This window comes from Malurus melanocephalus, unplaced genomic scaffold (genome assembly GCF_030028575.1).
Source record: "Malurus melanocephalus ecotype Western Australia unplaced genomic scaffold, MMel_1.1 scaffold_15, whole genome shotgun sequence".
Lineage (NCBI taxonomy): Eukaryota > Metazoa > Chordata > Aves > Passeriformes > Maluridae > Malurus > Malurus melanocephalus.
The window spans coordinates 2,836,420-2,851,688 of record NW_026623247.1 but is presented as its reverse complement, the minus strand read 5'-3'; the positions used below and the strand labels follow the sequence as shown (position 1 = coordinate 2,851,688).

At 36.4% G+C, this 15,269-nt stretch overlaps 1 protein-coding gene across 1 annotated transcript in view; it reads left to right on the top strand.

The window, feature by feature from the left end:
- Positions 1 to 15,141, top strand: part of DIRAS2 (DIRAS family GTPase 2) — a 16,542-nt gene extending 1,401 nt beyond the window's left edge. The window contains exon 2 of the mRNA XM_057384988.1: positions 11,074 to 15,141. Within this exon, the coding sequence (XP_057240971.1) occupies positions 11,112 to 11,711 (600 nt within the window). The 5' untranslated portion in view covers positions 11,074 to 11,111 and the 3' untranslated portion in view covers positions 11,712 to 15,141. The remainder of the gene's footprint in view (positions 1 to 11,073) is intronic.
- Positions 15,142 to 15,269: the final 128 nt, after the last annotated feature.

The window sequence follows — 15,269 nt, the reverse complement described above, 5'->3', positions numbered from 1 at the left end:
CCTTACTGAATGCAGTATTGCCCAATGAATGCAGAGTGGGTTTTGTGCCATTGTTCTGGGGCTAYGAAATGTGATATTCCTCCAGGCTTCCTGCTCTCTCTCACAACACACAACGTTTCTGAGTCTCTTGCATGAAGAATGCACAAACATGGGACAAGTTCAAGCACACAGCTGTAAATCAATGGTCCCATGGATCTGGAGGAATGATTGTGATTTACAGCAATTTATCTTTATCCCCGGTAAGAGAGAAGAATCAATGGGTATAAATGAGCTGTGAATACACTTAGCCTGGAAGGTTTCAAACCATTAGAACACCAAGGTTCTTAAATTACATTGCAGTTGTAGTAATATAAAGAAAACATTTTAAATGCTTTTTAGTTGTAACTTGATGGAAGGGATTATGTGAAATGATTGCCTGCAAAGGCAAAGCACTGGATTTGATAAACCAGAAAGTCTCTTTCAGTACTAAATATCATCTTTACTTTTTCTGAAAGTTGCCTGCACTAAGGAGTCCCTTTGCAAATGAGTCAAGATCCTTAGAAATACAGTTTTCCACACATCTCACATCAGTCACATGAAAGCATATTTCTGCACTGTGCTGCGCTACTGTTTACATCAGCAGACTCACAAGCCCTGATGGACCTCAGGCTGAATAATATCCCTTCTCACAGTGCACAGCAGAGCTCTTTAGAAGTTGGTTGGCATTCAGAAGCTCCTTCTGGCCAAGTGGTCATGATTATATTACACCAGCACTGCAGTCCCTGTAGTACCAATAAAAAGTGCAGACTATGTATAAACTGATACTGCTGCTCCTGGAGTCTTTACTAGCACTGTTTCTAGTTTCCTTTGAGGATCACCTGATAACTTTCTTTTTTGGTTTTCTCTTATGCTAACCAACACAGCTGGCCATGTACAGAACCCAGCATCATGTGTGAGAAAGCAGACTTAGATTTTCACTGTGACAGAGTATGTGCTATTGCTCCCAAAATTAGATTTTTTTWAAATAAATGTGCAATAAACAAGATTCTGGTTCAAAGATGCTCCTATGAAAAGACTGAATCAATTCCATATTCCCCTTTTCTCTCATTCTTTGGGTTTATAAACTGATCCTTTTATTCTTTATTTAATGGTTTTGATTTATGTACTACATTGGAGCACATTCAATTCACTGGGTTCCTATTCTGTAATACATAATAATCTGCATTTGAATGTTCCATCTCCCACTCTTTAAGTGAGTATCAGGACATTTGCACACATAAGCTGAAAGAGTATGCACTGTGGGACGTTTGGTTTGGTTTCTGATTACAAATGATGGTTAATTTCTCCTTAATATTTTATATTACTGGGACAAATTGAGCAATAATCAATATTACATGGAGGAAGAAAAATGACAATTTTGTTAAACATGGGTATTAGCAATTTTCATTTCCCTTTAAAATGAGCAATTTCCAAGAATGTACTGGGAAAAAATATATCTGGATTTTTTGTTTTCCATTTGGTGTTTTTACTTTACATACAAACATTTCCAAGTATCAGCAAGCAGATATTTTCACTACATTTTTATTGTAACATTAAAATTAAAATTAAAATTAAAATGTGCATTAAACTATCTTATCTTACTGCTGGAAAAACAGTGGAAAAGAACCTATGAGTATCAATGCAGCTGAATGTATTGATTTAAACAGAATGTAGTCTAATTTGCCTTTTTAAGAAAACAAATATTGATCAGTTTTCAACCACAAAATATTGATAACAGGATAATTCTTGACATGGGTATTGAAGAAAGACAAGAGCAAAATGTGAAAAGTGTATGGCAAGTCTATGGCAAATGCACTTTTGACTTACACTGAGGTCAGGCACACCTCCTTTCAAGAAAATTATTTTAAGTTGAATGCTAGCCTTCTGTATCTGAGATTAAAATTAGTGTCTCTAGCTTTGCAGGCCTGCAATATGCTTTGGCAGTAAAATTCAGTCAGCATCAACCTGACTGCAGGTAATGAAACTGGTTTTATTTGAATCTGAAAAAGTGTTAGCGAAGTTATGTCAGCCTTTCAGCATCTTCATTCAAAATATATACATATTAAAGAAAAGGACAAATCCATTCCTGAAGTGCAGCTGATTCCTTCCTAAAATGCCCAGTAGTTCTTACTTTAAATTAATCTGAAGCTAAGAGAAGAACACTTGCTTTATTTTATTTATTTATTTATTTATTTATTTTATTTATATATTTTAAAGTCTTCCCTGAAAAATTAAGCTTACAACTTTTATCTGTTCTGAAAAATTAATTATTTAAATCATCAAATATTACCTACCATCAGTAGCTAAAATATTTGGGTGGTTAGCCCAAATAAACAACATTACTGCTTTCCTAATCTGTACCTGCAAACCCAGTGATACCACATGTTATTAAGTGTTTTTTAATATTTGGAATATAATTTTTATAATTTAATTTAATATTACAAGGAAAAGAAACATAAATTGAGAAGAAACTACTCTTAAGGCTAAATCTACTTGTCTTACTTTGGGCTTACAAGTCGGGGCAGTGAACATTTGTAAACTGCCAGAAAGCTGCTATTTCTGTGTTGTAACCCACAATTGTCGTTTAAYGTTGGTTTTCAAAACACACTGATTTGCAGAAAAATGTTGGTGGAAGCACAGCTTGTTACCAGTGTCTGGAAGCATATGAACAATACTATTACATTATTTAATTTTCAGGGATCATTTTGGGTTATTATCATTTTGGCCAACCATCCTGTGGCAAAATGTACTGTGTGAGCCATTGCTTTGAGTGAGATGTTATTTGGGCTGTGTAAGAGCATCAGAAATATTCCAGATGTCAGGATAGCTATCCAGCTACCCTTCCCAGCCAAGTAAGGAAAATTAATGACAGGAGTTCTATCATAAGAAGTCACAAGCACTTAACCTTTAATAATTTTGCTTCTACAGAAGATTTGCATAAGTAGTCTCAAATTAGCATTATGGAATTGAGACCTGCAGTGAAAGGCAAAATGGCCACCAGTTTTTATTGTTTCCTCTGCTGAATGGAAAACGGTCTTCCCATGAGTGGATTATTCTTCTGTGTAAATACACATATTTATATGAAAATAGCTTGTTTCCTGTGCTGGGATTTTTGTCATGAATCTCACAATACATMGAATCATCCACAACCTGTAAAGTATAATGATTGCTTGGGAAATGTTCTTTCTCAGYKWRAGGACTTGTTTTTCTAGTGCATTGTATTTTTCCAAGCTTCTCCATTCAGGAAAATTTACAAAAATATTCCATTATCTATAAGGCAGAACCTATTTTTTTCTACTATACCTCTGGAGAAGCCGAAGTTCACTGCAACATGTAAAGTCATTGGTCAATACCAAAGATTACTCCACTACTAGAAACCAGAAGGGCTGAAAATTCAGACTGAGTCTCTGATCCGGCCTTTATATGAGTGATAAATTAGAGTTTATAATCATACTGCTCTGCCCAATGGCATTATGTCCTACTCATTCAAAGGAAAACATATAATGTTTTAAGTTGATTTTTCCATCTTTATTTGGTTAAATAAGAGCTATCAAAATTGAGGAAAAACTACTCAATTGAGACGCGTAATACACATGTATTTGATTAGTTAAGTTGGGAAGAAAACTTAAAATCAGTTCCAAAGGRAGCTGAGTACAATGCCGTTATCCTGACATTTTTATTTCTCTGTGTGCATTCACGAATACCTAATTATGCATAAGGAAAGGCTTCTGAATAATAACTCTCTAAGTTTTGATGATAAGCACTTAAACATTACCACAGCGGTTTACCAAAATGCTCAAAYAGATAAATCACTGAGTACCTAAGTACCTAACATGTCTAAAGCAAAGCCTGAATTTAGACAGGAACTGTCATGAAATTCTTCCTTTTTAATTTTAAGATTAACCAATTCACTAAACAGGAAGTGGCAGCCAATAGGATACCCCTCCAYCCCGGGTAAGTGCAGCATAATATTTCTTTTTCTTCATGAAAGTAAGGAGTTTTTTCATGTGGTAGGTGTCTATCCTGGATAAATTTAGCATAATACTTCTGATTCTAAATGAAAGTAASGTGGTTTTTCCCATGGTACACCTGTTCAATGATGCTGAATCTTTTTTTACTGTAATAGTTCATTAGTACATAGCTGTTACTTTTGAAAGCTCTCAGGCAACATCAGAGTAAACATCTTCAGTGTATTTCTATGTGTAAACCACTCTGTTGGATCAGGTCCAGSAGCTTCTGCATTTTCTGCACACGAACACTCAGCAGGGAAGGAAATCAATAGATCCTTCCACATCATTCATTCTTCTGCCACCAGTCCTGCCTCCTTCAACAAGCAGTGCCACTTTAGCTAAGCCTAGTTCCAAAAACCCACGCTCCCTGTTTTTCCTACAGGAAACATGTCTATTTATCTCCTCTTTATTTTTCCAGCTCCAGCTCCAGCTATTTTTTTGCTTTGGTCTTAGCCTAGCAAAACCATTTCTGCCACAACATCTGCTGGCCCTATGTTAGCCAAAGATTTTCTTACAGTGACAACTAAGCACGTGGGATTTTCTTCTTTTACCAAGGGCTCTATAGGGTTTCAAACAATTTTGAAAGGCATAATTTTGGGAATGAGATTTTCAACACTGGTGTGACAACAATATGACTATTTGCTAAAGCAGAAGTGATGGTACGACAGCATTGAGGCCAGAATTCTACCTCCTTTACACACAGATGTCCTTGGGACACTAGTCTTCTTCTGTAAATACAGAAAAAAAGTGCAACAAATTAATCTGAAAGTCTCCTGTCCTGTCTATTTCTCTTCTATGTTAGGCCATGAGCATGAAGGAAACCCACAAAACCTCTTAGGGAACATCTCTGAAAGACTTTGCAAAGTTAATTTGARTTAAAAGATTTTAAATTATTAACTTTCCATGCAAATTCAAACATTTTCAACATTGTAGAGAACCTAGGTCTAAAATGAAATCCTTTTCAGTTTAAGAAAATTTAATTTATAGGTTGAATTTTTTATTTCTATGAGTATGCTGAATAAGAAAAGCAGGATTTTGTCCCTTATTTTCAGATAATCAAACAAATTTTGCAATAAGGACAATGTGTCAAAGAAAAGTAGCAGGTTCATGACACTAATTTTTTTTTTTCAGAAAAAAGTATTTTTTTCCATTTTCTCAGGAAACCTCTCTGGTCATCTTCTTTCTATTRCTGGAGAGAAAAGCTATAGATAGTTTTCTGTCCAACTATAGTTGAGAACAACATAAATAAAAAAGAGCTACTGCATATTTGCAGTGMAAAAAAAAAATTGTGWTCTACACTAGCTGATCATCAAGAAGCAGACTTTCAAAGAACATTTTGTTCTGCATGAGAATAAAAAAGTTCTTTCCATATGGACTAGAACCCCATGTTGTAAGAAAAAGCTGTTTTAACAGTTGTCATTTGGTCTTCAAATATGTTCAACTTTCCATTGACTTGAAAAGACCAAAGGATATGAATGAAGAAATAGAGTGGAAAAGCAGGTCTTATATTAAAAGATTAAAACATCGGAAGTAGGAAAGTCCCCATTTTTAAAGTGCATGTTCATTAGCAGATATGGTGAAAATACTCCCACAGAAATGCCTGTTTATATGCACAAGTAAAAGTTTCTTGCAGAACTCTCTTTCCCTCTTTTTATATAAATACTGTGAAATTTTTCACCTTTGATATTGGGAAATGGACATTAATCTTGCAGCCATGCTGATACCCATCTTATCTATATCTCCATTCTTCACCTTACACCTTGTATCTTTATGTGGTGGTGTCATCACCAGATAGACTAATGGAGTGTTAATTTAAATTGAGGCAAGATTTTGAACTAAATGCATGGCTTGTACTTTATTAGTTTTTCACAGTAACAAGGACAATATAAACAGAGACATTGCCCTAGAGTTTAAAAAAAAAATAAAAATCTGTGACTGGCATGAGATGGTTTTACCTGAGGAAAAAGAGCTTTCAGGAAATTAATACGCAGCATCTGACAATTGCTGCATTTCATATCAGACTGACGTCTCAGTAGGACATSATAAAACCTCAAGAAAATGGATCAGTTAAGATGCAATCAAAGCCTCTGACTCCAGAAAGGAAAGGTAACATCATGCTGTTTTGAAAAATGAATCTACGCTAGAAGATACAATCTAGTAAAAAAAAAAAAATCAACTAAATTTGCAACTTGTGACATTTCATGGTAGTCGAACAATTCAAACATGGCGAAAATCTTTTGCAACAAAACAGAAGAATGAAAACATTGAAGATAGGGTGAATTTTCTGTGCCCATTTTCAAGCAGAGTTCACCACCTGTGAGATTCTAATCTTGTGTTTCTCTAAGGGTAGATATTCAAGTAGATTTATTTTCAGAAGTTATTTTTCAGCCTTTCTCTACCCTTTACCTGTTATTACATATGCTGCCCATCCAACAAGTCATAAATACAGTTGATGGAAAATTTACACCATTAAAAAACCTAACTAAAGATAAGAGAAAACTGTGGAGATCCAATGGCATTGGATCAGTGACATTGATTTAGTAAATGCTAACATACCCATGTGTAATTAATTAGTCAGCCAAAGAACATTAAGAGTTAAAATTATGAAGAGCACCATCTGTAACATGAGGTACTTTGTTGAAATGTTTTAAACGCATATTTTTTCCCCACTATATAATAAAATAAGTGATTTTGTGTCATAATTACTCAGACTTTGAGCTATATCTTTCCATCAGAAAAACACTTTTTTCACCTGGCATGTCAGAAATAACGAGGGAAAACATGCAGACTAACATAAAGGTCTGTAGCWGACTTTGAACTGGAGGCAGTGGTTTGCCACTGTGAATAGCCCATCAAGCTCTGCTACAGCTGAACTAGAGCAACTCCAGCCTTGTACTAGCAGAGCATCTGCAGAAAACACAGCTAAGTCAGCAGATGTACACACTCACTGGTTGTTGAACTTYGCCATCAGAAAATTAAAAATGAAGGGTACGAATCTATGTTACGAAAAGTGCTTTTCAAGTACGGATAGTATTGATAAAGTGACACTTTAGAGGATCATAGTAAGTTTTTGATGATGTGGTTTGTGAAAGCAGCAAAGGCAGCAAATGAGGCTTCCTTACACAATAAGTCCATTCTAATGGGTAAAAAGCATCTATTTTTTTCTGTGCAGATTATGAAACAGACTGGTTTTCTGAATTAGAAATGATCTTGTACATCTGAAAAGTCTGACTTCTTTCAACTTGTTTTTTCCATACCTTTACTGGCCAGAATGCCATAAGCTGATGAAATAATGCCATACTTTATTCTGTCCTCCTGCGTGTTTCAGTTAACACATTTTAAGACAAAGAAATATTAGTAAGCTTATAGGATGGTATGAAAAGCATTAACAAATGAACACTCGTGTATGAGTGCACCACATTTTCAGACTGACTTATTGCCACTGCAGGAGATTCGCTGGCCACATTAACACAGAGAACGCAAATGAYAAAAAGTATTTAGGGAATCCTTTCTCCTGTCATCAAAAAGCTTTGCATAAGTTGGGTTTTTTTTTTTTTTTTTTTTTTTTTTTCCTTTTAGTTCCTGAGCAGGACAAATTTAGAAAAATCTGTGATTTTAATTTTGGCAGAACTGAGGCTCTTTAGGAGTGACAGACCAAGCAGCAACCAATGTGGCTGCTCCTTTGCAGGCACCCAGGCTGGGAGAARCAGCTCTGCAGAGAGCCCTGTGGCTGTAGTGGGCAGTGTCCCGGTCCTGGTCAGCAGTGGCCCCGGCTGCAGCAAAGCCTCCCTGTGCCCGGGCTGTATAACAGGAGCGTGGCCAGCCGGCCAAGGAGGTGATAATCCCCCGCTGCTCAGCACTCACGGGACAGCAGCAATGCCGTCTGTCCGGTTTGGGCACCCCCAGGAGAGGAAACGCATCGATAAACTGGAGCAAGTGCTGGTGAGGGCACCGAGGTGTCCAGAGCTGTGGCACTGTCCTGCSCTGGGGAAAGCTTTTGTTCAAGGAACACCAAAGAGCAGCTCTCAATACCTACAGGAAAGCCATCCAAAAGGTGGAGTCAGACTCTTCAAAACAATGGCTGCTGGGAGGAGGAACAACAGGTAGGAGCTAARAGAGTACATTAGATTAGGTAAGGGGGAAAAAATCATCCTGATGGGAATGTTGCATTGGAGCATGTTTCTAAGAATGACTATGGGAAACACTGGGGATTTTCACATGTGTACAGAACAGCCTTCTCGGTCTCAKGGCTCACCCTGCTGTGATGAGACCAGAAACCTACTCAGGGTCCTTCCAGTTGGAAATATCTCTTCATACTATGATAATTTCTAAAGAATATCTGCAAAATCTCCCTACACAATAGGTTATTCTTAACACTGTGAAATTTGTCTACTGTCTCATATGAATCTCTTCTACAATGTAAGCCATTAAACTAATTTTTTTTCCACGACACTCTCCCTCTTTGCAGCAACTTTCTATATTTTGAAAACTGTTACTATGCTGTTTCAGGGTCCTTTGGAATTCTTCTGTATGCTTAATACTTCATACCGTTAAATGCCACATTTCAGTTTGTTCTGTCTTTTGGGTTACTATATACGTCAGTTTTCTTGAGATTTCTGAGTATGCTTAAAGTATGCAGYGTAATAGAGCAGGAATACACTCAGCTGGCTTTTGAAATTTTATTTCTCTACTTCATATTTTACTGATTTTTTTACTAAAGATTTTCATAGTGCTTTTTTTCGCCTCATCCTGTACTTTCTAGGCTACGYGCAATGTGATTGTGCAGTGCTTAAGCTGCTTCTGAGGTGGAATTCACAGATTTTTCTCTCTTGCCTTTTTGCTCACAAGAAATTTCTAAAYTATAATTCTTACGGTATCCTATTCTGTGCAGTCATCCACAACTGTAAGCTGTATGTTCTGAATTTGAGTGTCTGCAGCTCTTAGGTAAGGATTTATTCTCAGTGGAACAGCATTATGCTAGCTTCCTCTTCCTCCTCCCCCTTTTTTCCAGCTACTTTTTTCCTTTCTTTCTTAACATCATGAGCTGCTCACTCATTTTCTTTGTTCCTCAGAGGGTTTTTCTTCTTCTATAAACATATACATGAGCATTTTTTCTCAGGCTGCGTTTTCTTTCCATTCCTTGAATTCTGCTGTCAGAAAAACAACTTTGCTTCAGTGCCTCAGGATGAAGACTCTTATTTATCAATCTTTCCTATATTTAAACAGAGTGACAGTGAAAGTAGCACAGGAGWGATGGAAGGGGTGAAGCTGCCTTCTGCCTGGAGCCATGTTGAGTAGACAGAGCTGTGGCAGCTCTGCACTTTGCCTCAGGATCAGCATTCCCAGTTGCACTGGTTATTCTGCCTATGGTATGGCAGATGAGGAAGAACAACTTTCACCCAACGTATTATGTAAAGACAGATGTTTTCAGCTTGCTCAGATGTTAGAAGTAGGACACTATAGGATGCCCTGGACAAGAAAGATAGCAACATCAGGATATGYTTGAACAACAAATTGAAGGCATTAGTGCAGCATGGGTTGCCGTAGCTTAAGCCTAACTGGCACAAAGATCAACAGCATCAAAATGCAGAAACAKGAATTTTTGGCATGAGCTTGCAAATGGGTAAGGGCATGGGGGCTCCACTGACATCCATATCTCTATGGTATCGGTATTGTCCTGCTGCAAGACAGGTAAAAGCTTAAAATCACCCCCTGCAATGCAGTCACTCCTTCCACTGCATTGAAGAAATAGCTTCAAGGCTTTCTTTCAAAAGGAAATAAATTCTTTGCGTTGCTCTGGGTTCAGTGCTACCCAGGCAAAATTACAACAGGCGAATGTAATCACTTGATGCAATAAAGGCATTTGGACAAAATTCCGCATAAAACCTGCCCATTTTTTTCAGAACAAGTACAGATGCAGCAAATGTTGCAGTTTTTTCCACATGTACCCTTTACACATTTAGATTTGGCCTGAAAATTAGCAATATCCTATGATCTTTTAAGTTTTTGGGGTTTTTCAGATTTTACTTGCTTAAGTCTCACTAAATATAAAAAGACTTGCCTGTGGTGTATACCTGTTGAGCTGCTTTTGATGGGACAACCAATTCACCTTTACATTTATTTCAATGAATTCTAAACCAGCGACAGCTTGCAAATATGTGAAAACTTTACCTTTTCTGTTATTTAACAATTACATCAATATTTGTGGTCCTAATTTATACAAATGGGTTTTGTCAAGGGAAACTTCCTTCTGGAATCACGGTTTAGTGACCTTTGACATACACACTTGCCAACCTTGRAAATTCAAGCCACAAAAAATGTTATGAATATATCAGCAGAACCTCTCTGATAAGTGTAGCAAGTCTCATGTCAAATATCATCTGCTGCAAGATAAATATCGGAATGAAAAGGCAGACAGAATGTGAGCAATCTGAGTTTATCAAAATGGATTCTTTGACCTGAAATACCAGAGGCAAAACACAGTCCCATGGAGTAAGAAACAAAGCTCACTAAGTGCTGTTGCTGAATAATCTACAAATATATCCTAATTGTCACTCTGAACTGTAGTCCAGTAACAATGGAGATAAATTCCCTAACTGCTAAAAAACTGGCATGTTCAGAGTAATTGACTATCATACACCCATACAGTGATCTGTTCCAACTATTAATTTAGRCCTATTTTAGATAAAGAAGAATAATTCCATTTTTACAGTTTGTTCAGACCTTGGCCTTGTTGAAATTCCCAGATCCAATTTTTCAGTTTTGTGAATATTAGTCCAGTAGGAAGAATACTGAAACACACAATGTTAATTTAAAATCAACCATGAAATAAGGAATCAGTCCAAACTAGATTACAAACCCTAAATTCACTACTGAAATAAAGCATTCTGTAACACCCTGCAAGTCTTCCTAAATTACTACAACTAGTATGGCATCATTTACATTGGATTAATTTCTCCTAGAGGGAAAGATACCACAGCATGCCCCCTTCACATGTACCTGTACTAATATCTGTCTTCTTTTTTTTTGTTGTTTTCTCTCTTAGATTACCCCCCTAGCTGAGCAAGTGACACACGGAGAAACATGCCTGAGCAAAGCAATGATTACAGGGTGGTTGTGTTTGGAGCTGGAGGAGTGGGAAAAAGTTCTTTGGTCTTGAGATTTGTGAAGGGCACTTTCAGAGAGAGCTACATCCCTACCATTGAAGACACCTATCGGCAGGTGATCAGCTGTGATAAGAGCATATGCACCTTGCAGATAACTGACACTACAGGGAGCCATCAATTTCCAGCCATGCAACGTCTCTCTATTTCTAAAGGACATGCTTTTATTTTGGTTTACTCTATCACCAGCCGGCAGTCCTTGGAGGAACTGAAGCCAATCTACGAACAAATCTGTCAGATCAAAGGAGACATAGAAAGCATTCCGATAATGCTGGTGGGGAACAAAAATGATGAGAACCAAAATCGAGAGGTAGAAAGTAGTGAAGGAGAAGCCATGGCTAAGAAGTGGAAATGTGCCTTCATGGAGACTTCTGCCAAGACRAACCACAACGTGAAAGAGTTGTTCCAAGAATTGCTAAACCTAGAGAAACGCAGGACTGTGAGTTTGCAAATTGATGGCAAAAAAAGCAAGCAACAGAAAAGGAAGGAGAAGCTGAAAGGCAAATGTGTGGTGATGTGAAATTGCACTGTCAGAAATCAGCTTTGAAGTCTCATCTGACAATACGCATGTAAAACCCATAGACAGCAAACAACCATGCAAGATCMTATTTATTAGTATCTGTTTTAAAAGAAGTATTTGGAAATTGAAAACATGAAGTACTATGATTGCTATGATAAAATTTGAAAAGCAAAAAAGTGTGTACTCTTGCTATCAATTAAAATAAATCAGGAAAAGATGTCCCAGAATACCTTATTTTGTACTTCACAAGAAAGAAGAAATTTCATCATTCACATAATGTGAAAGATTTRGATAGCCAACTTAATATTATTTGCAGTGGCATATAATTGCAAGAAAAAGCAAAGAAAAACAAATGGTTGTGAAGAAACCTAGAACATACAAACACATGCTGGATGGCATTAATAATTTCTTTCAAGAATACTGTGGACAAACAATTCTGTGCCATTTTCATGACAGACTGGTAGGAGAATGTGCATAAGACAGTCTTGGATCTGCTAAATAAAGGAACTGTTGCACAGTAAAAGGAAGTGTGGGGATATCAGTCAAAAGGACAGATATTGTCTCTACCCTCCCAGCACGATATTTCTTTCTAGAGTGATGCAGTGTATTAACTGAAGGTTGTGGAAAAGCCAGTCCCTGTAAGAAATCATCTTCTCTGGACTCATTGCTTCAAGAACGACCTGAGTTTCTGGCCCAAATATATTTCAGAAAACAGGTGTTTGTGGAGAATGCCAGATAAAATGGTGTATATATAAAACCAGAATCCTTCCCCGAGGAGAACTGGATGGGGAATCTCCTATGAAATCCTCTGTGGGAAAGACTCAGTTCTAATGCTGCTGCTGCTGGTTAAATGAACACATGGTGTGGTTAGTGAATGGATGGAGTATCTTTTAAAGTGGTGTTACCCTTTGAGAGGGGTTGGAATACTATATGTTTTTATTCTAATTTCAGATTAGCTGAGTTATGCTTCTTTACATTACTGTATTCCAGTTAAAAGGGTTTATGTTCATGCACTACAAGAYCTATTGCCTTTATATTGTTTGAAGTATTTTATATTCACCATTTAAACCCATGATTTGARCTGCTGTGACTTCTTATAGAGCCAAATCCATATCTGAATATAGGGCCTACCACTGTCTCTATAAGAAGGTTTTCTGGGATAAGCATTATAGTATTTGGCATATTTAGAGTTACAGTCATACAGTATTATGYGTTATAATACAATACAAAGTTCAGAATAGAAAACATATTACTTAAAACATTCTGTCAGGGGAAACTGCTCTTCTCAAAACCTTGGAAGGGGGAAAAATGGTACAAAATGTGAGCTTTCCTGGATATCTCTCCAAAACTTCTTTAAAAACAAATATGAACAACTGAAGTATTTATCCTAATGATAAGAAAGTCCATCTAAGATAAAATAAGCACATACAATTTTTAAAGGACACATTAAAATTGCATAAGTCACAATTTGTACTTAGGAACTGCTTTGAACCAATAAAAAGAGCCTATCATATTTTTAACAAATGTTTATGTCAAGAAAATAGAAAATTAAGTCAAGTACTAATATTATTAGCCTGCATGTTATTGCAGCATAAATATCTTCCAGGGGATGCTCAGATGCAGTATTTGCATTAAAAATTGCTACCTTGTTCCTTTCAGAGTTACTGCTTGCCTAATTTCCACCTTTCTAACAAATGCACAGGCATTTCAGAGCTAGAGTAATAGTGTACACTAGAATTGCTACTAGCACTGTCTAGAAAGGAGCACAACTTCTGTCATTCATTCAGAAGAAATTCTGGCACCAGTAGAATTGAGCGTGAAACTCCTACTGATTTCAAAGCAACAATATTTCTTGTGTTGACTTCATTGCATTAGGAGAGAAAACTGAAAAGAGCATGCAAAAAGCTRATGCTCTTCATTAACAGTAAATTCCAGGCTCTTTCACAAGACTTTCTCCATAAATTTCAAATCACTTTGCAAAAATGAAAACATCATTATCTTAACTTCTCAGGTGGTGAAATTGAGGCATGAAGAGAGGAAACAACTGCACATAGGTTGTCCAGTGGGGAGAGTGGCAGACCAGGGACAAAAGCAGATCTCCTCTGTCACAGTCCAGTGCTCACTCTGTGTTTTTGTCAGACTGTCTCTTCTCATTCTTAAATAGTTCCTGAAACACATAAAGAAGCCTGGTTTAACTTACACAGCCAAGTGCATCTTTCTTGACAGTCTGTCAATAAATCAAATGTTATTTCCAGATCAGGGATGCAAAACACTTAAAAGCACTATATTTAGTAAGACTTTTATAAATGTTTATACATGACTCTGTTTGTAAAAAAAAAAGTGCTGGTGATATTCAATGTCACAGCACTGGATTTCATAGAAGAAGCTGGAAAATCAGAGGAATGAACAACCTTAAGGCATAATGGGTCACATTTGAGGTCGAGGTTGAAAGCAGAGAGGTTGCCCTCAGATGCTAACACACCAGTGCCAAAGGTCATCATGCATGGCACATGCCTTAGCAGCCAGCAAAGAATAATAACAGAATCTCAAAGAGAAAAAAAAAAAAAGCTATATATAGAACCTTTCAACATTATTGCTTTAACTTGAGGAATTATTTACATAGTTAAATATCTTGCAGAAGTACAGTACAGGGGATCTGAATTATATAAAATGTACTGACTGCAAAGWTATTACAGGCTGAAATTTAGCCCTGGACTTGTTTTTTTTGAATGTGCCTCATAGCAAAAATAAAATAATTGTATAGCAAAGATGGAAATAAAATAAGTAGCTGTCAATGTTAGGCTTGAGGACCATTTCCTTTAGTTCCCAGTTGACTCCTCACCTGCTACATAATAAGCCATGAAGTATTTCATGGACTTGCATGTATCAAAGCAAGGCCAGAACAGAAGCAATATTACTCAAGGACCACAGACTCAAAAGAAAGCATATTTTATACCCTTGCATTGCCATCCTAGTTTATACTATTAGATTTTACGTATATTGCATACTTGTGAGCTGGTTTAAAATGTTTGTTTTGCTATTACATATAGAATTATTTTTTTTAATATGAAAAAAATAAGGTAGATGAAGAAATTATAAGGTTTTATTACATTTTGTGTTTAATTTGGGAATGTGGTATAATAAACAGTTTAAAATGTATATAAAAAATATTTAAAACATGTAAGGTCTACAGTGAATTTTAGCACCCAGAAAACACAATCTAGCCAAAATGAATCCTTAAAATGCATGACTTTTATATGTAGATATGTAATATTAAGGTATATTGTTGTCATGAAAATATGTTGTTGCAATTTCWTTAGCAAATATTTTATTTTAAAACTGGATATGAAGTCATTTGTGTCTACTAGTTTCCATGTTTGTGGTGATGTTCTGAATATTCAAAATAAAGTTTTAAATCCTAACACAAGTTTGGAAGAAATCTTGTTGGTGCCTGTATTTTGTGTGTTTCATACTATATATATTTTTTAAATTGCAAAGTCAGTTCTCTAAATCTTACATTACTTTGTCCCTAAACCTTCAGCTATACAAATCAGTTCT